General features: G+C 42.5%; 1 protein-coding gene across 1 annotated transcript in view; it reads right to left on the minus strand.

The window, feature by feature from the left end:
* Nucleotides 1-21533, minus strand: part of cep164 (centrosomal protein 164) — a 220549-nt gene that overhangs the window by 65089 nt on the left and 133927 nt on the right. The window contains exons 13-14 of the mRNA XM_078198959.1: nucleotides 11859-11945; nucleotides 1870-1943 (exon numbers count right to left, since the gene is read on the minus strand). Of these exons, the coding sequence (XP_078055085.1) occupies nucleotides 1870-1943; nucleotides 11859-11945 (161 nt within the window). The remainder of the gene's footprint in view (nucleotides 1-1869; nucleotides 1944-11858; nucleotides 11946-21533) is intronic.

A 21533-nucleotide genomic window follows, 5' to 3' on the forward strand; every position in this document is an offset into this window, starting at 1 on the left:
GGAGGCTCCATGAAGATGATGCTGCGTCAGTCAGCTGAGCACTACATTGACAGCAGACAAGCTGTCAGCAGTAATGCCAAATTTCTGAGTCTGAGAATAGTGTGTTGGGAAAGAGAAGAAGGAATAGAGTGTTTATAAAAACATAATCTAAAAATGAGAAATTTTCCTTTCTTATTCCTATCCACATTATTTCCTTCAGCTTCCTCTTTGTTTTAAAGCTGAATCATTTCAGTGAAATCATTATATTAGCTTCACTGGCAGCAGCATATTTTCTTTCATTGCTTCTTTTGCCCTCCTCTGCTAGCTACAGGAGTTAGAAAAGGTTGATTCTACTGCAGATCATTCTCATCTACAGATTTTAGCTAGCCTTTGTAAAATTCTTTTGCAATTTAGCTTGTTCAGCCCATCACCTTGGATCAGCATAACACTTTTAAATTAGCTGAATGTTACTCCAAAGATATGCAGGTTAGGTGAATTGGCCACGCTAAATTGACCATTATTGTCAGTAGGATTAGAAGGTTAAATACGTGCGGTTACGGGTATAGGCCTTGGGTGGGATTGTTGTCAGTGCAGGCTTGATGAGCCGAATGGCCTCCTTCTGCACTGTAGGGATTCTGTGATTCATCTATGATTTCAGAACCATCTTGTTTCTAATTTAAATAGAGTCTGCAATCCAGATTAAAGAGTTGTCCACCAGCACGGTTTTGGTTATTTTGGTTCATCAATAAAGTTGACATGTGAAAAAAGAAATTGCATTTCAATGCTCTTCAAATTAGCTGAAATGTTTTGGGCAACTTGAACAGGGCAGCTGTGGAACCTGAGCCTGTTGGACACAATACAAATACCAGAGATAACTGTTACAAAGGTAACTTTTAGCCTTTCTTTTTGGTGTCTTCTCGTGGTCACCAAAGTAATTAGATGCAGGTAAAACTGCATTAAGTTAACTCATTCCTCTCTGGGGCAAATCCACAATTGGGAGGAACAGGAGGTCAGATTCATGACTGAATGTTCATACTCAAAAGAAAAACTAAATGAAAGGAATAAGTTAAATTCTAGGAAATAGTTTTTTTAAAATTCATTCGTGGGACATGGACGCCGCTGGCTGGCCAGCATTTATTGCCCATCCCTAGTTGCCCGAGGGCAGTTGAGAGTCAACCACATTGCTGTGGCTCTGGAGACACAAGTAGGCCAGACCAGGTAAGGACGGCAGATTTCCTTCCTTAAAGAACATTAGTGAACCAGATGGGTTTCTCTGATAATTGACAATGGTTTCATGGTCATCAGTAGGCTCTTAATTCTAGATACTTTTTTTATTGAATTCAAATTCCACCATCTGCCATGCAGGATTTGAACCCGGATCCCCAGAACATTAGCTGAATTTCTGAATTATTAGTCCAGCGATAATACCACCAGGCCATCGCCTCCCCCCCCCCCCCGCCGCCTATCACTGTGAACCCAAAAATTCCAAGTCATTTGCAGTCACAAATTCTTCAATCCTTTCAGAAGAAAGTAATTGACCAATATTTTATAATACAGCAAAGTACAGAGGGTGGCACTAAAATTGATGTATATGACGACCTTGCAACAGGATAACACATGGTAGGCAATATTCTCCATATTTAGATCTATAACCAAGTAATGCAGTTAAACCAGTTAGGAGAAAATAAAGCCTGCAAGCACCAGAGTGAAAGAAAACCTGTTTTATCTGTAGTGTGTTCCAAGTGTTAGATGCATCAAGCGATACAATGATATCTGGTGCCCAAAGTTTGTGGACCATCACTGAGTTTAAGCTCTGACCATAGATTGGTATCTGGGTTGCCAGTTCATGTATATACTACGAGGGTTTGATGTGGGCTATCTGATAATTACCTTTCAGCAGCTTCTGCTCTTTTTCTTCTTTCATCATCTTCGAGATTTAGCTTCTCTCCATCTCTATCCTCACACTTTTGAAAAAGAAAAGCACAATTTTGTCTGTAACCCACTACTTGGTGTAATTTCTTGCATAAAAACACATGTCAATTCAAATGTTAATCTTTGATATTTTCAGAACAAGATGTTTGGCTGAATAATGCCAAAACTGTATAGTGGGCTGGGGGTGGCTGATTAGTGATGCAGGGTGACGCCAACAACGCAGGTTCAATTCCTGTACTGGCTGAGGTCATTCATGCTTCTCAACCTTGTCCCCTGCCTGAGATGTGTTGAGCCTCAGGTTAAATCACCACCAGTCATCTTTCCCCCTCAAAAGGGCAGAGTAGCCTATGCTCATCTGCAATTATGGCGACTTTATCTTTACATTAATTGAATGCAGTGAACTTGGGAACAGAAGGAGACCATTCCCTCTCCTGAGCCTGTTCTACCATTCAATGGAAAAATAGCTGATATCTATCCTAACTCCATATTCTTCAACTGCTTTGGCTAGCAAAGGTTTATGAATCTTAAACTACTGCTTCTCGTGGGAGTGAATTCCATGCTCCTCCCACCTTTTAACCTTTCTCCCAAATAATTTTAATATTACAACCCTTATTTTTGACTCCCTCAGCGTAGAGGGAACTTTCTCTATCGAACATATTAATATTCTAAAACCCTCATACAAATCACCTAATAACCGTCTATGCAATGGAATTACAAATAGTTTCTCCTCAGAATTTAGTTAACCGCTGGAATCCTGATAACATTTTGGTATATTTGGGTTGCATTCTTTCCAATGTATCCTTTCTAGGCTATGGTACCCGGAAGGAGAAAAAGCAATTCAGTTGTGATCTAACCAATGCTTTTTAATAGCTGAGACAAAACATCCGCCCTGTTAAAATTCTAGTCCTCCAGATATAAAGGCTAACATTCTATTATCCTTTTGAATTATTTTTTCTACCTGACCATTACATTTCAGCGATTTGTGTATGTAAATATTAAGTCTCTTTGGACCTCCACTGGTCCTAGATTTTCACTATTTAAAAAATACTCAGATCAATCACTTTTTCACACAAAATATAGTAAATAGTTGAGGCCCAGTACAGATCCTTGTGAGACACTACTAATTAAGGGACATATGTATTATCCCTACCCTTTTTCTTATTTTGCCTAACCAATCTACTAACCAGCACAATAATTTGCCTTCAATTTTAGCTCTTACGTGGAGCCTTCTGGAAGTCCATATTCTCCTGTCTACTACTCAGTTACTCACTCAAAGTATTCAACTGGTTCATTAAACGTGATGTACCCATTACAAATCAGTGCTGATTTGCTCTAATCAGCTCAAAATGTTCTAAGTGCTCAACACAGTTCTTAATAACAGATTCCAATAACTTCTCCACAACACTGTTTCTACCTCTTGATTATGTGCTGAAACTTTCAGAATGTTGGAACCCATAGAAACCTCAGAAATTACTTTGAGCCCAAATTATCATGTTTCAATTGGATGCTTTTGTTTTGGAGAAATTATGCGCCTATTTCTTAAGACTTATTTTATTTCAATAAAAATGTAGTTATAGTTCAAATGGATGTAATTCCCCCTCACTAGGATTCAAAATGGAAGGTTAAAGATTGCCAATCTATGGGAAAAAACAAATTATGTGTGCGTAAATCAACTCCGCTACAATTAATTTGTTGAACAAAAATTATAGAAGAAGATTGACAGGCAGCAGTGTTTGGAACTGCTTTCATGTGCCAAAAGTAAAGGAACTGTTCACACCTCTTTTCTCAAATGTTCAAAATTTTAGGAACTCCCGAACTGCAGAAAGTAGAAAACTGAAAATGCTCAAGCCAACACTTTAAAACATAAGGAATAACTTTTTCCAAGGCAGAACTGAAACTCTGATAACCAGAGTACAATGTCGTCTTCAATTCCAGAGTGCAGTAATACCGCAAAGTGCGTTTCAGACTCTAGGAACATAGACTTAGGAACAGGAAAAGGCCATGTGGCCCTTCTAGTCTGCTATGTCATTCAACAAAGAGTATGGCCGATCTGGTTGTGGGTTTCATGTCCAATTTTCTGTCTGCCCCCCCCCCCCCAAAACCCTCGACTCCCTTGGTTGTCAAAGATCTGTCCAAGTCTGCCTTGAATAAATTCAATTACTCCATGCTATTCAATGTATCACTCCTGTTACCAGGTTAAAAAGCTAATAACAATTCTTCCCTTCAGACTTTTGAATGGACCTACCTCTCATTAAGTTGATCTTTCTCTACACCCTAGCTATGGCTGTAACATTACATTCTGTACTCTCTCGTTTCCTTCTCTATGAACGGTATGCTTTGTCTGTATAGCGCGCGAGAAACAATACTTTTCACTGTATACTAATACATGTGACAATAATAAATCAAATCAAATCAATTATTTTCAAACAACTTTCAAGAGGACTGAGTGTGCAGTGGATTAAACACTGACCTCTCACTTTTGGGTTTATATCCAGTACAGAGTGAAAAGGATGAAATAAAGGCATCACGGTTTCCAGTCAGTCAAAAATGCAACATGTTTGGCCAATCCCACTCAAACTAAATGAGGAAGTTCCACAAGTGTGGTAGAGGTGCTCTTCTGTGGTTGGAGTTGAGGCATATTGCTTTGTTGAAGGGCAGAGTGATCTTTACATTGAAATGATTTACAAGTGGTTTGACGCTGTACCGGATGCCCAAAGAATGGGAAATGCTCCATTTCCCAACAGTGACATTCCTCACCCAGATGAGGACAAAATTCACACATAAAAGTGATTTTTTTTTTTTTAAAGCCGCAACGTGAGGAGATTTCTGTGGTCATTTGGGACAGCCGAGTGCAGCTGCCAGTTCTACCACAGTACGTGCCATTACATCATAGAATGTAGTTTGGCAAGTCCTTATTTACAGCCCTTCAGCATTTAAAAGGTGACACTGCCATCTGCTCTTTGGGTACCAGCACAGACGAACAGTCCAGAAATAGAAACCTCTAAAATAGCTGACAAGTCATGGGAATTTCTAAACAGAACCAACAGACGGAATCCCCAGCATCATGCCACAAAAATAAAATTGAACTGGTGTTTTGTTTGACAGGTTGTTTTCCATTCAACAATTCCTTCCAGACTATGGTACTAATTTAGAATCTTGTCCAAAAGAAACCTACAAACAATACTTATACATTTTTCAAAGGGTACCATAAAGATGTTTTCTTTCAATTAAGTTATAAAGTTGTAAGAAAAATAAACACTGAACACATTACAATACCTGCATTAAAATCACTTTTGGATAAACTTAACTATGATTTTTTTACAAAGGTATTGGATAAACTACGTTAATTGCACAATTGGTCACAATATCAACTTTCCAAATAAGTAAATGCAAAGCAAACTAATAATAATTATTGTTAAATGAGTGGCACGGTGGCAGAGTGGTTAGCGCTGCTGCCTCACAGCGCCAGGGTTCAATTCCGGCCTTGGGTCACTGTCTATGAGGAGTTTGCACATTCTCCCCGTGTCTGCATGGGTTTCTTCTGAATGCTCCTGTTTCCTCCCACACTCCAAAGATGTGCGGGTTAGGTTGATTGGCCATGCTAAATTGCCCCATACTGTCAGGGGATTAGCAGGGTAAATATGTGGGGTTACGAGGATAGGGCCTGGGTGGGATTGATGTCGGTACAGGCTCGATAGGCCAAATGGTCTCCTTCTGCACTGTAGGGATTCTATGATTGCATGATTCCAAATGCAAGTCATTTTACCTCCTGAAGGAACTTAAATTTAATTTATCTCCCTCTCATCGTACGTACATCTGTCAAAAATTCTGACCTATGCTCAGTACAGCATCAAAGGGCACAATTATGTTCAGCAAGTTGCCTAAAATGGTAATTCTTTACTTGAGTGTAGAAAATAAGTGATGGATTAATTTGCTGTGAGGAACATTAGTTTTATAATTCCCACTGAGATCAATAATCTTTTAGAAGAGATACAAATTTTTCAGTGACTGATCAAGTGAAGGATCACACAATAGGTTTTATGACTTTTGATGTAACCAACAACATCAAACATCGCAAACTTTTCCCCAATAAGACCTCAGACTGTGTGTGATGCCAGAGTGAAAACTGGGAGGTGGGGTTGTTGAGCAGGAAGTGGGAGGAAATTGTTTAGTGCGGGGGTGGAGTGGAGTCGGGGGAGTGGTTGACCGATGGCAGGGACGTTTAGAGCTCTTCCCTCCCTACACGCACGCACGCACACAACCCACCACCCCCCCCCCCCCCCCCGCCCCTTTCAGGTGCCACAATCCTCAGGCTTTCCCTTTACAGTCTGTGCCTCTGTTCTGCCATTTACACATTCTGATCACTTAATGGACACTTTTAGCATCTTTCTCAGCCTTCTTCATTCTCATTTACATTCCCTTTGTCCTATTACACCTACCCACCCCCCCCCCCCAACCCTCGTAGTACAAGTCTCTTCTGATTTTCTTTGCTCTTAGCTCTGACAAAGGGTCATCCAGACTCGAAACATTGGCTCTACACTCTCTCAGTAAGAAGTCTAACAACACCAGGTTAAAGTCCAACAGGTTTATTTGGTAGCAAAAGCCACTAGCTTTCAGAACAGGCTGTTCCGAAAGTTAGTGGCTTTTGCTACCAAATAAACCTGTTGGACTTTAACCTGGTGTTAACATAGAAAGCCACAGCACAAACAGGCCCTTCGGCCCACAAGTTGCGCTGATCATATCCCTACCTCTAGGCCTATCTATAGCCCTCAATCCCATTAAATCCCATGTACTCATCCAGAAGTCTCTTAAAAGACCCCAACGAGTTTGCCTCCACCACCACCGACGTCAGCCGATTCCACTCACCCACCACCCTCTGAGTGAAAAACTTACCCCTGACATCTCCTCTGTACCTACCCCCCAGCACCTTAAACCTGTGTCCTCTCGTAGCAACCATTTCAGCCCTTGGAAATAGCCTCTGAGAGTCTACCCTATCCAGACCTCTCAACATCTTGTAAACCTCTATCAGGTCACCTCTCATCCTTCGTCTCTCCAGGGAGAAGAGACCAAGCTCCCTCAACCTATCCTCATAAGGCATGCCCCCCAATCCAGGCAACATCCTTGTAAATCTCCTCTGCACCCTTTCAATGGCTTCAACATCTTTCCTGTAATGAGGTGACCAGAACTGCGCGCAGTACTCCAAGTGGGGTCTAACCAGGGTCCTATAAAGCTGCAGCATTATCTCCCGACTCCTAAACTCAATCCCTCGATTAATGAAGGCTAGTACGCCGTACGCCTTCTTGACCGCATCCTCCACCTGCGAGGCCGATTTAAGAGTCCTATGGACCCGGACCCCAAGGTCCTTCTGACCCTCTACACTGCTAAGAATGGTACCCTTCATATTATACTGCTGCTTCATCCCATTGGATCTGCTAAAATGGATCACTACACACTTATCCGGGTTGAAGTCCATCTGCCACTTCTCCGCCCAGTCTTGCATTCTATCTATGTCTCGCTGCAACTTCTGACATCCCTCCAAACTATCCACAACACCACCTACCTTGGTGTCGTCAGCAAACTTACCAACCCATCCCTCCACTTCCTCATCCAGGTCATTTATGAAAATGACAAACAGCAAGGGTCCCAGAACAGATCCCTGGGGCACTCCACTGGTCACTGACCTCCATGCAGAGAAAGACCCCTCCACAGCCACTCTCTGCCTTCTGCAGGCAAGCCAGTTCTGGATCCACAAGGCAACAGCCCCTTGGATCCCATGCCCTCTCACTTTCTCAAGAAGTCTTGCATGGGGGACCTTATCGAACGCCTTGCTGAAGTCCATATAGACCACATCCACCGCTCTTCCTTCGTCAATGTGTTTGGTCACATTTTCAAAGAACTCAACCAGGCTCGTAAGGCACGACCTGCCCTTGACAAAGCCGTGCTGACTACTTTTGATCATACTAAACTTCTCTAGATGATCATAAATCCTGTCTCTCAGGATCCTCTCCATCAACTTACCAACCACTGAGGTTAGACTCACCGGTCGGTAATTTCCCGGGCTGTCCCTGTTCCCTTTCTTGAATATAGGGACCACATCTGCAATCCTCCAATCCTCCGGAACCTCTCCCGTCTCCATCGACGATGCAAAGATCATCGCCAAAGGCTCCGCAATCTCCTCCCTTGCCTCCCACAGTAACCTGGGGTACATCCCATCCGGTCCCGGCGACTTACCAACCTTGATGCCATTCAATAGTTCCAACACATCCTCTTTCTTTATGTCCACATGCTCGATCCTTTCTGTCCACCGCAAACCAGCAGTACAACCACCCAGATCCCTTTCCACCGTGAATACCGAGGTAAAGTATTCATTAAGCACCTCCGCCATTTCTAACGGTTCCACGCAAACTTTTCCCCCTTCACCTTTTAAGGGTCCTATGTTGTTAGACTTCTTACTGTGTTTACGCCAGTCCAACGCCGGCATCTCCACATCATGTCTACTCTCTCTCCACAGACCTGCTGAGATCTTTCAGCATTTTCTGTTTTCGTTTCAGATTCCAACATCTGCAGTATTTTGCCTTTATCTTAAAACTGCTGGGTTTGCTCTGAAAAAAAAAGGAAGTCCCACTTTTTTCAGGCTGTGGTTGCCGCTGCGAACAGGCAGTTAAACTACAGCCCCCATCATTTGAAGGGGCCTTGCAGCTGTCCAGCTCAGTCCGAACTCCACGGCTGCTATTGCTCCCCTGGAGCTCAAAACTCCAAAATCTCAAGTCACAATACTACGGGGGGTTGTTTGGGAATGCTTGATCTACACGAGGGTAGGAAACTAATACACAAAATTACAGAAAAGGTTTCCCTATTAAATTCTTAACACAACCAAAAACACTTTGCCATATTTATACATTGCACAATTCTCTGAACAGAAATGTAGCCTATTAGCAGCCTCAGGATCCTCTTGGCTTTATTGGGATTTTTTTCTCCCTGCTCCATGAGGGTGAACCTTTCAGTGCCCTATTAAACTTCACTCAATCTTCTGAGCATAATTAAATGGATTTCCAGCAGCAAGGCACACTCTGATGATTCTTTAACTCTCCACAAGCTTTGTTTCTTCAAATGGGGGATCTTTCCTCACCAACATTCTACTTCATTGTTCAGCCAAAAACAGTCCTTTCCTTCTGCCTGACACCTGGTATGAGTCCTCTTTTACAAATCTCTCTAACTGACTCAGTGTGCGCAGCAAGACCAGCTGCCACCTTCTTTTTGTCATGGTGTTAAAACTTGCACCTTACTTTCAGTATCCAATCCATCACACAAACCAGCCTCCCATCCACTGACTCAGTCTACACTTCCCGCTGCCTCGGCAAAGCAGCCAGCATAATCAAGGACCCCACACACCCCGGACATTCTCTCTTCCACATTCTTCCTTTGGGAAAAAGGTTCAAAAGTCTGAGGTCACGTACCAACCGACTCAAGAACTGCTTCTGCCCAGCCGCTGTCAGACTTTTGAATGGACTTACCTTGCATTAAGGTGATCTTTCTCTACACCCTAGCTATGACTGTAACACTACATTCTGCACTCTCTCGTTTCCTTCTCTATGAACGGTATATTTTGTCTGTATAGCGCGCAAGAAACAATACTTTTCACTATATCCCAGTACACGTGACAATCATAAATCAAATCAAATCAATAAGTTTTGATTCGAGTTTCTGTCTCCATGACAACCAGATCACATGGGCCTGTTTCTGGACAGACATCACATTCCCCTCTCCAAACGACTTCATTTTATCTTGCATTAAATGAGATTGTTCAAAACATAATTCTCTTAAAAAATTCAGCCAATGTGAAAACAATCAAGGTCTATAATGGTTTCACTGGCATAGATATGAACATCTTCAGGTGTTCAGAAGGAAGCTTTGACAGCATCAATCTCATCATCCCACTTGATATACGCTAACCCAGCATACATCAGGGATTTACAGTCTTCTTGGCTTTAACAGTTTAGTCACATTTACATGAACTGCGCACTTAGCAGCAGAAGCTTTAAGGAATGTTTAGAACATTGCAAAATCTGACAAACTAGACTCACCGGTCTCTGCTATTTCCAGCTCAGTTACAGTGAGTGAAATTGCAGTGAGCCCACTGAAACTGATATGGAAATGGATCAGTCAAGAAGTGGAAGTGTGCACGAAGCTGCCAAACCCCCTCGCCCGCCCACCCACCATAAAAAGTGCATTTTTGGCAGAATACCTACTTTTCAAAAGCATTCAATAAAAAATGCAAAGGTATTCAAAGAGGATACCTCTCTGCCAATGAAATTGCTATATTAGCTACTCCACTCATCAAATCCCCCCAGATGCTTATTACACTAAAGTAAAATATATTTATTAGTGTCATAAGTAGGCTTACATTAACACTGCAATTAAGTTACCGTGAAAATCCCCTAGTCGCCACACTCTGGCGCCTGTTCGGGTACACTGAGGGAGAATTTAGCATGGCCAATCCACCTAACCAGCACGTCTTTCGGAGGAAACTGGAGCACCTGGAGGAAACCCACGCAGACACGGGGAGAAAGTGCAGACTCCACACAGACAGTAACCCAAGCTGGGAATCGAACCCAAGTCCCTGGCGCTGTGAGGCAGCAGTGCTAACCACTGTGCCACCATGCCGCCCTCTCATTAGAAGTTTCATATGAGGGTTTCCAAACTCCACTCTTTAATAACATGCTTTGGAATCTTCTCCCACACAAGGCTTTCTCTCAGATGCCTTCACCAAGGATCTACACCAGAGTTTCAACCTGCTTTCTGCATTCCTCTGCCCTGAATCGCCACGTGCCCTCAAGCTTCCACACAATCCATCAGGTACCCAGCCACGGCAACAGAACACCACTGCTTCACAGGGTGTATTAAGGTATCATCAACCTTTTCACCTCTGTCTTCTTGCTAGCTGGTGCCTCCACATCTACACCTTGCAGCCCTGCATTTAACTGGGAGCCTCCCTCTGCTCCGGACTTCACTGAACAGAGCCCTTTACCAGATTTCTGCTCTTTGTTCCTTTAATTTCCTGGAACTCTCTTTGGTCTAATTCCCTGATTTCTGACTGTTCTTTAGCTTCTGAGATTTGCTTTCTGTCCCCTGTATTGTCCTGCCTGTGCTGGCAGTTTCTGTGGAAAGCTTCTTGCTTCTGGGTTACCTGGTCCCAACTGAACTCAAATGCTTCTGCTTTCCAGTGTGGACCTTTGATTGCTAAGCAACAGCAATTTTTTTCCCCCTAAAGCCTGTCATTGCTTTTACATTGGAAAACTTCAATTACAATGCAGGTAAAGTTTAAAGTGAAATTAAATTATAGATGACGTGGAGTTGCTGGCGTTGGACTGGGATATATATAGACACAAACTCAATTACAAGATAATGGTTGGAATGTTAAGACCTGTTAAGACTTGCATTCCAACCATTATCTTGTAATTGAGTTTGTGTCTGTAAATGCCCTGTTTGTGAACCGAACTCTTCACTCACCTGATGAAGGGGCAGCGTTCCAAAAGCTCGTCCTACCAAATGAACCTATTGGACTTTAACCTGGTGTTGTGAAACTACTTACTTAAATTATAGACTTCTACGTACCTTTGTTTAATGTGTACCCAACTAAAGTTTTAACTGTTTTCCTGGCACACAAACTTAAACATGTACCTTATTTCTAACATACACAATACAAACATAAATTACTTAAACTATCTCTATTGCCAAGCAGTATATAGATTATGTGTTGTCTGAGCTGAGGCTCTATTGTAGTTAATTCAGAAACTTGCTGGTTTTGAACACTGGAGATATTTGGCTGTAGTGGAGAAGTTAAAATGGAAAGCATATCACATTTTATAAAGACTTATCTAAAATCTATACATACAGGGATTAAATATTCCAACCACCCCTTAAGAGACTTAATTTGATCTGTTTACCTCAGAGTTAAGTTGTTGATCCAATGCAGGTGAGAGGGTTTCCACATCCAAGAGTCTTTCCACTGCCTGAATCTGTATCCCGAGATCCTGAATACAGTCGGGATAAGAATGATAAGATGGACTATTCGAAAAAAGTAACCAAATCACATTTTCTACACAAATATCATTTAATTATATGCTCTCGAGAAAATGTCTAAGCAAAGAATTTGCAGAAAATTTTTAAAATAAAATTATGCTTCATTTGAGCATAAGCAGTGGCCCTATCATTGAAATGTCAAGTTCACCATCATTCCAATTATACTTGCATTTAAATAATTTCCTGCCTTCTACTCCAGCCTTCACGACAGTCATGGGCAGGATTTTTTCCCATGGTCTTTTGAACCCCGCCATTAGGTTCAAGTTGGGGTCATAAGCCAGCACTTTGTGGGAAACAGCCACTCAATGTGATTTTCCCTAGAGCGACCAATTAATGGCCACATAGTGGGTTCACTGTCCAAATGAGGTTGGTCTCTCAAAGTTGCAGGGTTAACCAGAGTCCCCCAGTTTGAAATCAGCAGGGTGGAATGGAAAAATAAAAGCAAAATACTGCGGAAGCTGGAATCTGAAACAAAAACAGAAAATATTGGGAAATCTCAGTAGGTCTGACAGCATCTGTGGAGAGAGAGTAGAGCCAATGTTTCGAGTATGGATGACCACTCTGACGCAGCGTCATCCAGACTTACATTGGCTCTCTCTCCACAGATGCTGACAGACCTGCTGAGATTTTCCAGCATTTTCTGAGGGTGTAATGGAAGGTAGGTGAGAGAGAGGGAAGTGCCCTCTCTCCAACCATTTCATTTTTACATTTCATTTTTAGGGAGGAATATTGCTGGAAATTTTGCTGTTTCCTGTTAAATCATCAATCTCGATTCTCTGAACGTGTCAGGGGTAAGGCACTGTGTGTTATGGGATTGAGCAATATAAGCTGAGAAGAGGGGGGGAGTTAATAGTGGGAAATGAGGATATGGCTGAGTCTTTAAATAAGTTTTTTGTGTCGGTCTTCACGGTGGAGGACACAAATAGTTTGCCAAATATTAACGATAGAGGGTTGGCAGCAGGAGAAATACTTAATACAATTAATGTTACCAGAGAGGCAGTGCTGGGTAGACTAATGGGACTGAAGGTGGACAAGTCCCCGGGTCCGGATGGAATGCATCCCAGGGTATTGAAAGAAATGTCAGAGGTAATAGTGGATGCGTTAGTGATTATTTATCAAAACTTGTTGCATTCTGGGGTAGTGCCGGTTGATTGGAAAACGGCTAATGTTACACCGCTGTTTAAAAAAGGAAGGAGACAAAAGGCGGGTAACTATAGGCCGGTCAGCTTAACGTCTGTAGTAGGGAAAATGCTGGAATCCATTATTAAAGAGGAGATAGCAGGGCATCTGGATAGAAATGGTTCGATCAATCAGACGCAGCATGGATTCATGAGGGGAAAGTCGTGCTTGACGAACATGTTGGATTTTTATGAAGATGTGACTAGGGCGGTTGATGGAGGAGAACCGGTGGATGCGGTGTTTTTGGATTTCCAAAAGGCGTTTGATAAGGTGCCCCATAAAAGGCTGCTGAAGAAGATTAGGGCACACGGAGTTGGGGGTAGTGTGTTAAAGTGGATTGGGGACTGGCTATCCAACAGGAAGCAAAGAATCGGAATAAATGGGTGTTTTTCCGGTTGGAGGAAGGTAACTAGTGGCGTGCCGCAGGGATCGGTACTCGGGCCGCAACTGTTTACCATTTATATAGATGATCTGGAGGAGGGGACGGAGTGTAGGGTAACGAAGTTTGCAGACGACACAAAGATAAGTGGAAAAGTGAATCGTGTGGAGGACGGAGAAGATCTGCAGAGAGATTTGGACAGGCTGTGTGAGTGGGCGAGGATATGGCAAATGGAGTATAACGTTGATAAATGCGAGGTTATACACTTTGGAGGAAATAATAACAAATGGGATTACTATCTCAATGGAAACAAATTAAAACATGCTACCGTGCAAAGGGACCTGGGGGTCCTTGTGCATGAGACGCAAAAGCCCAGTCTGCAGGTACAACAGGTGATCAAGAAGGCAAATGGGATGTTGGCCTATATTGCGAAGGGGATAGAATATAAAAGCAGGGATGTCTTGATGCACCTGTACAGGGCATTGGTGAGGCTGCAGCTGGAATACTGTGTGCAGTATTGGTCCCCTTATATGAGGAAGGATATATTGGCATTGGAGGGAGCGCAGAGAAGGTTCACCAGGTTGATACCGGAGATGAGGGGTTTGGATTATGAGGAGAGGCTGAGGAGATTGGGTTTGTACTCGTTGGAGTTTAGAAGGATGAGGGGGGATCTTATGGAGACTTATAAGATAATGCGGGGGCTGGATAGGGTGGAGGCGGAGAGATTCTTTCCACTTAGTAAGGAAGTTAAAACTAGAGGACACAGCCTCAAAATAAAGGGGGGTCGGTTTAAGACAGAGTTGAGGAGGAACTTCTTCTCCCAGAGGGTGGTGAATCTCTGGAATTCTCTGCCCACTGAGGTGGTGGAGGCTACCTCGCTGAATATGTTTAAACGCGGATGGATGGATTCCTGATCGGTAAGGGAATTAAGGGTTATGGGGATCAGGCGGGTAAGTGGTACTGATCCACGTCAGATCAGCCATGATCTTATTGAATGGCGGGGCAGGCTCGAGGGGCTAGCTGGCCTACTCCTGCTCCTATTTCTTATGTTCTTATGTTCTTAAGATCCAAGGTTTTAATCTATAGTTTTTACTAAACAATCTCATTGAGGGCAGCATTACTAATGTTGTATCACGGGGCTAGGGAGAGAAAAGAAAAACCTTAATTCCCACTGTTGTTGTTCACTGAATTTCGTTGAAAATGTGAACGTGCCTAAGAATGGTTATGCTTGAGGTTACCGAAAGGGTGCCATAAAATAGTACTCCGACAAAACATAACAGTCCCAGCAAGGAATAGGCAAGAGGAAAAGATGGGGGAAAAGGAAGAAAATTCAAATATTGGTAATAGCAGGTTCTGTGTTTGCTCCTCCACTCACTACCCATTCCACGCACCACTCATATTCATCTCCACACCATCGAATAAGTCTGGTTTATTTTGACTACTGCAGTGTCGCAAATCATTTTTTACTCAGTAAACTGTAGGCTACCAAGTTGAGGATTTAATTTAAAAGCATCATCCAGGACCAGGAGCACATTCCTGTTTCGGCAGCACAGTGGTTAGCACTGCTGTGCCTACAAGAGCCTAGCTATTATCAATGACTATTATTGGGCGGCACGGTGGCACAGTGGCTAGCACTGCTGCCTCACAGCACCAGGGACCCGGGTTTGATTCCCCGCTTAGGTCACTCCTGTGCGGAGTCTGCACATTCTCCCCGTTTCCGCGTGGGTTTCCTCTGGGTGCTCCCGTTTCCTGCCACAGTCCGAAAGATGCGCTGGTTAGGTGCATTGGACATGCTAAATTCTCCCTCGGTGTACCCAAACTGGCACCAGAGTGCGGCGACTAGGGAATTTTCACAGTAACTTCATTGCATTGTTAATGTAAGCCTATTTGTGACACCAATAAATAAACTTTATAAACTTAAAGCTTAAAAAAAAAGCTACTCTATCGTATGATAAGCAACTTTAAAACTCTCAACTTCTCAATGCTAATCTGTTGGAAACATTTTTGATGCGGTGGTTCATGACATTGCTCAACAGGACATAAAACATTAAGAATTATTCTTTTTTAAACTCTAAACTCACAAATGGAATCACATTTATAGGCATTATAAGACAAGATGACAGAAGCCTTTCAACAGCAACATCCATCAACTAAAAAGCTTTACAATCATTTCTATTAAATAAACCTATGAAGATGGATGTTCAAGTAAACATTCCAGTTACAAATGAATATTCATATCATTAGATGTGCCCGCTAACTGACTTATGCATGGAGTTTAATTTCTTATCTGCTAGGAAATAGCTGTTGGTAGCCAGGGAAGTTGTTACAGAATTATAATTGGCCGCATTGCCTTTAGGCTGAAGGGGGCACGAAAGTCACCCACTCCTGATTGCTAACCTAGGTCCACATGAAAAGTGGATTTTGGGTGTGAATAGGATCAAGCTCTATCAAGATGCAATTCACAGCCAAATAAACACTGATGTGCTTCACAGAGCAAATTAGAAATTGATTAGATGGTATCCAAACTAAAATCGCCAAGCCGAAGTTAGCCTGTAAATTATTTCTATCATTCAGAGTTCAGAGTTCTTGTCTGCCTATGTAAATGGAAGCAAGTAATCTCATGGCATCATTTGGAGAGAAACATTGGAGCTCTCCCAGTATAATGGCCAACATATATTGCTCAAACATACCCACAAAAACAGTGTAATTAGCCATTTGTGAAATTGCTGTGCCCAAATTAGCTGCCTCATTGGCTTACAAAACAGTGACCCCATTTCAAGAGCACTTAATTAGCTAAGAACACCTTGTGGTGTCCCAGGGATCTAAAATGTGCTGTCTAAATGAAAGGTCCCTCTTTCACACCTTTTCTTTCCAACACCTTGCCTGCTTCCGCTTTTATTCTCCTTGTTGGGCTATGATTTCTCATGCATGCTATTCAAATGCATCAGCCGAGTCTCATTCAGACCTCAATGGACTCTCAGGGATTGCTGTAATAGCAAGGCACAGCAGTATCCTGGAATGGTTTATTCCACTCCAGAACCTGTTGGGAGCAACTGTTGTGTTCCAACTACTATCCATTCTGGGAAAAGTTAACTCAGTATTGTCAACGATCATACTTGGTATCTTCCTAATCTCTAGCTGTGCTACTCATTTGTGGAAACCAGTTAGGTAATTAAGGGAGTTGCTCAGAATATTTGAGTGAGTACTTAAATGGAATGTTATTACTTGGCTTCAGCTACTAACTAGCATTCATTGCATTGAACTGAAAACAATGATCAGCTGGGATAGGGTTACATACGTCCAAGGTTAAGTACGATTCTATTTCAACGTTCCAAACTCAGAAACATAACCACATGGCCCAAATTATTCATGAATTTCTAAAAATGCATTATTCTCAAAATTAGATAAGGGCATGAATTTTTTTTTAACAGATACGACCATTGCAATTATCGTGGAGTATTGGTTTCAGTGGAAGATGCTGGCTTATGCCACCTTGCAGAGAGATTGAGAAATTACTCCTGTCTGCTTTGAGGCGTCCTGGGGTTGTGAAAAACACTATTTAATTGCAAGATCTTTCTTTCTTTTCTTTGCTTATGGCATGCTGTGATACAAGTTCATTCTCATCAGTAGCACACTAGACTAGTCTGATTTTTTTTCTAACACAGTTACATTTTGTGTACCATCGCTCTTTTAAAAAATTCTTTCATGGGCGTTGCTGGTTAGGCTCTTATAGGCACAGCTTTGCCCATTAAAATTGCCCTCAAGAAGATGGTGGGGTGAGCCAGCTTCTTGAACTGCTGTAGTCGATCGAAGTGTAGGAACATCCACAGTGATGTTAAGGAGTTCTAGAATTTTAATCCCACGACAGTGAAGTCAGGATGGTGTGTGGCTTGGAAGGAACTTGCAGCTGGTGGTCTTCCCATGTGTCTGCTGTCCTTGTCCTTCCAGGTGGTAGAGGTTCTGGGTTTGGAAGGTCCTGTTGAAGGAGCCTCGATGAGTTTCTGCAATGCATCGTGCTTATGTAAACATTGTTAACATTGTACGTCAGTGGTGGCAGCAGTGGTGGATGGATTGCTAAAATACTTGCAGCCAGTCCTCCGCCGGACCATGGTGAGTCTTTGCGAGCTATGTATGGTATGATTTGTATGGATAGCATGAGAAACAATACTTTTCACTATCTCAGTACATGTGACAATAATAAATCAAATTTAAAAAAACTCAAGCAGGTCTTGCTTTGTCATGGATGGTTTGGGGGAAGATAATGGTGTGGTGGTAATGTCACTGGACTAGTTATCCAGAACCCCAGGCTAATAACCTGGGTCATGGATTGAAATCCCACTACAGCAGATGGTTGAATTGGAATTCAGTTAATAAATCTGGAATATAAAGCTAGTCTCAGTAATGGTCACCATGGCAACTATCATCGATTGTTGTAAAAACCCATCTGGTTCACTAACGTCCTGGAGGGAAGAAAATTTGCCATCCTTACCTGGTCTGGCCTACATGTGACTCCAGACCCACAGCAACTGCCCTCTAAAATAGCCTAGCAAACCACTCAGTTAGGGTAATTAGGGATGGGCTAGATGAAGGCAGTGCAGTTGATGTTGTCTACATGGACTTTAGCAAGACCTCTGACAAGGTACCGCATGGTAGGTTGTTGCATAAGGTTAAATCTCACGGGATTCAGGGTGAGGTATCTAAATGGATACAAAATTGGCTTCTGGGTGGTTGTAGAGTGTTGTTTTTCAAACTGGAGACCTGTGACCAGCGGTGTGCCTCAGGGATCAGTGCTGGGTCCACTGTTATTTGTCATTTATATTAATGATTTGGATGAGAATATAGGAGGCATGGTTAGTAAGTTTGCAGATGACACCAAGATTGGTAGCGTAGTGGACAGTGAAGAAGTTAGCTCCAATTGCAACGGGATCTTGATCAATTGGGCCAGTGGGCTGACGAATGGCAGATGGAGTTTAATTTAGACAAATGCGAGGTGATGCATCTTGGTAGATTGAACCAGGGCAGGACTTACTCAGTTAATGGTAGGGTGTTGGGGAGAGTTACAGAACAAAGAGATCTAGGAGTACATGTTCATTGCTCCTTGAAAGTGGAGTCACAGGTGGACAGAGTGGTGAAGGCGGCATTCGGCATGCTTGGTTTCATTGGTCAGAACATTGAATACAGGAGTTGGAATGTCTTGTTGAAGTTGTACAAGACATTGGTAAGGCCACACTTGGAATACTGTGTGCAATTCTGGTCATCCTATTATAGAGAGGATATTATTAAACTAGAAAGAGTGCAGAAAAGATTTACTAGGATGCTACCGGGACTTGTTGGATTGAGTTATAAGGAAAGGCTGGATAGACTGGGACGTTTTTCTCTGGAGCATAGGAGGCTGAGGGGTGATCTTATAAAGGTCTATAAAATAATGAGGGGCACAGATCAGCTAGATAGTCAGTATCTTTTCCCAAAGGTAGGGGAGTCTAAAACTGGAGGGCATAGGTTTAAGGTGAGAGATACAAAAGTGTCCAGAGGGACAATTTTTTCACACAGAGGGTGGTGAGTGTCTGGAACAAGCTGCCAGAGGTAGTAGTAGAGGCGGGTACAATTTTGTCTTTTAAAAAGCATTTAGATAGTTACATGGGTAAGATGGGTATAGAGGGATATGGGCCAAGGGCGGGCAATTGGGATTAGTTTACGGTTTTTAAAAAAAAGGGCAGCATGGACAAGTTGGGCTGAAGGGCCTGTTTCCATGCTGTAAACCTCTATGACTCCATGGCTACAAATGCTGTCCTTGCCAGTGATGCCCACATCCCATGAAAGAATAATATCTGGAGTGGCACTGATCCAGCCAAGTAGAGAGTATTCCATCAGTCGCCTTGTAGGTGGTGGACAACATTTCTTGTCTCAGAATTCACAGCCTCTGACCTGCTCTCGTAGCCACAGTATTTATATGGCTAGTCCTGTTCAGTTTCTGGTCAATGATGTTGACAGTGACGAATTCAATGACTTCAAAAGGTTCAATTCATTTCAATGAGAAACACAGCTCTTTCGAAGGGACGAGCAACATTACCCAGAACACGAATATTCCACATCAGTTTGCTGCAATCATTTATCCCCCCACTAAAGTCAAAGTAAAACAATGTAGACAGCAGAAGTCCTTACTGGGGGTCCACAAAAATCTGTGTTGCCACTGGAATGAAACATGTAAGGCTCAAGTGCGACTGTTCATAATCTGTGTTCATATAATGCTGTCTATTACTACTTTAAGTAATCTGCAGACACATTTTTGGAAACCAGACTGAAAAACAACTTCAGTGAATGGTATTTTACTATTGTGTTACAATTTGCAGTTCTCCAGGATTTTTCAAACATTCTTTTTAAAAATGAAGAATAAAGTTTGGTACAATAGCATCAGCTTTATGGTAGTATTATAATAATTTCAAGCAACTGTTTGCAGGAAAAGAAAGACTTGTATTAACAAAGCACCTTTCAAGACCTCAATATGCCAAAGTGCACTGCAGTCAACATGAATGAAGTCACTGTTATAATGTAGGAAATGCAGCAAACAATTTGCATTCTGCAAGCTCCCACTAACAGTAATGTGATAATGACCAGTTAATCAGTTTTCTTTGAGAGGTCGGTTGAGAGATTAACAGCACAGAAACTGATAATTCATCCCACCAGCATTGATGATCCAGACAAGCCTCTTCCCACTCCTCCTCATCCAACCAGATCAGATAACCTCCTATTCCATTAATTCTCATGCGTTTATTCAGCTTGCCCTTAAATGTTATTTATGCATGCTATTTGTTTCAACTACTCCGTGTGTTAGCGAGTTCCACATTCCAACTACAACCCATATTGGATTCATTTGTGACTATATTGCATTCACAGCCCCAAGTTTTAGAGTCATAGAGGCTTACAGCATGGAAACAGGCCCTTTGGCCCAACTTGTCCATGCCGCACCTTTTTCTTTTAACCACTAAGCTCGTCCCAATTGCCTGCATTTGGCCCATATCCCTCTATACCCATCATATCCATGTAACTGTCTAAACGTTTTTTAAAAGACAAAATTGTACCCACCTCTACTACCTCTGGCAGCTTGTTCCAGACACTCACCACCCTCTGTGTGAAAAAAATGCCCCTCTGGACACTTTTGGATCTCTCCCCTCTCACCTTAAACCTATGCCCTCTAGTTTTAGACTCCCCTACCTTTGGGAAAAGATATTGACTATCTAGCTGATCTATGCCCCTCATTATTTTATAGATCTCTATAGGACCACCTCTCAGCCTTCTACACTCCAGAGAAAAAAGTCCCAGTCTATCCAGCCTCTCCTTATAACTCAATCCATCAAGTCCCGGTAGCATCCTAGTAAATCTTTTCTGCACTCTTTCTAGTTTAATAATATGCTTTCTATAACAGGGTGACCAGAACTGTACACAGTATTCCAAGTGTGGCCTTACCACTGTCTTGTACAACTTCAACAAGACATCCCAACTCCTGTATTCAATGTTCTGATCAATGAAGCCAAGCATGCCAAATGCCTTCTTCACCACTCTGTCCACCTGTGACTCCACTTTCAAGGAGCGGTGAACCTGTACCCCTAGTCCTCTTTGTTCTGTAACGCTCCTCAATGCCCTACCATTAACTGAGTAAGTCTTGCCCTGGTTCAATCTACCAAAATGCATCACCTCGCATTTATCCAAATTAAAATCCATCTGCCATTCGTCAGCCCACTGGCCCAATTGATCAAGATCCTGTTGAAATCCGAGATAACCTTCTTCACTGTCCACCAGGCCACCAATCTTGGTGTCATCTGCAAACTTACTAACCATGCCTCCTAAATTCTCATCCGATTCATTAATATAAATGACAAATAACAGTGGACCCAGCACTGATCCCTGAGGCACACCGCTGGTCACAGGCCTCCAGTTTGAAAAACAATCCTCTACAACCACACTCTGTCTTCTGTCATCAAGT

This window comes from Mustelus asterias, chromosome 27 (genome assembly GCF_964213995.1).
Source record: "Mustelus asterias chromosome 27, sMusAst1.hap1.1, whole genome shotgun sequence".
NCBI classification, from domain to species: Eukaryota; Metazoa; Chordata; class Chondrichthyes; order Carcharhiniformes; family Triakidae; genus Mustelus; species Mustelus asterias.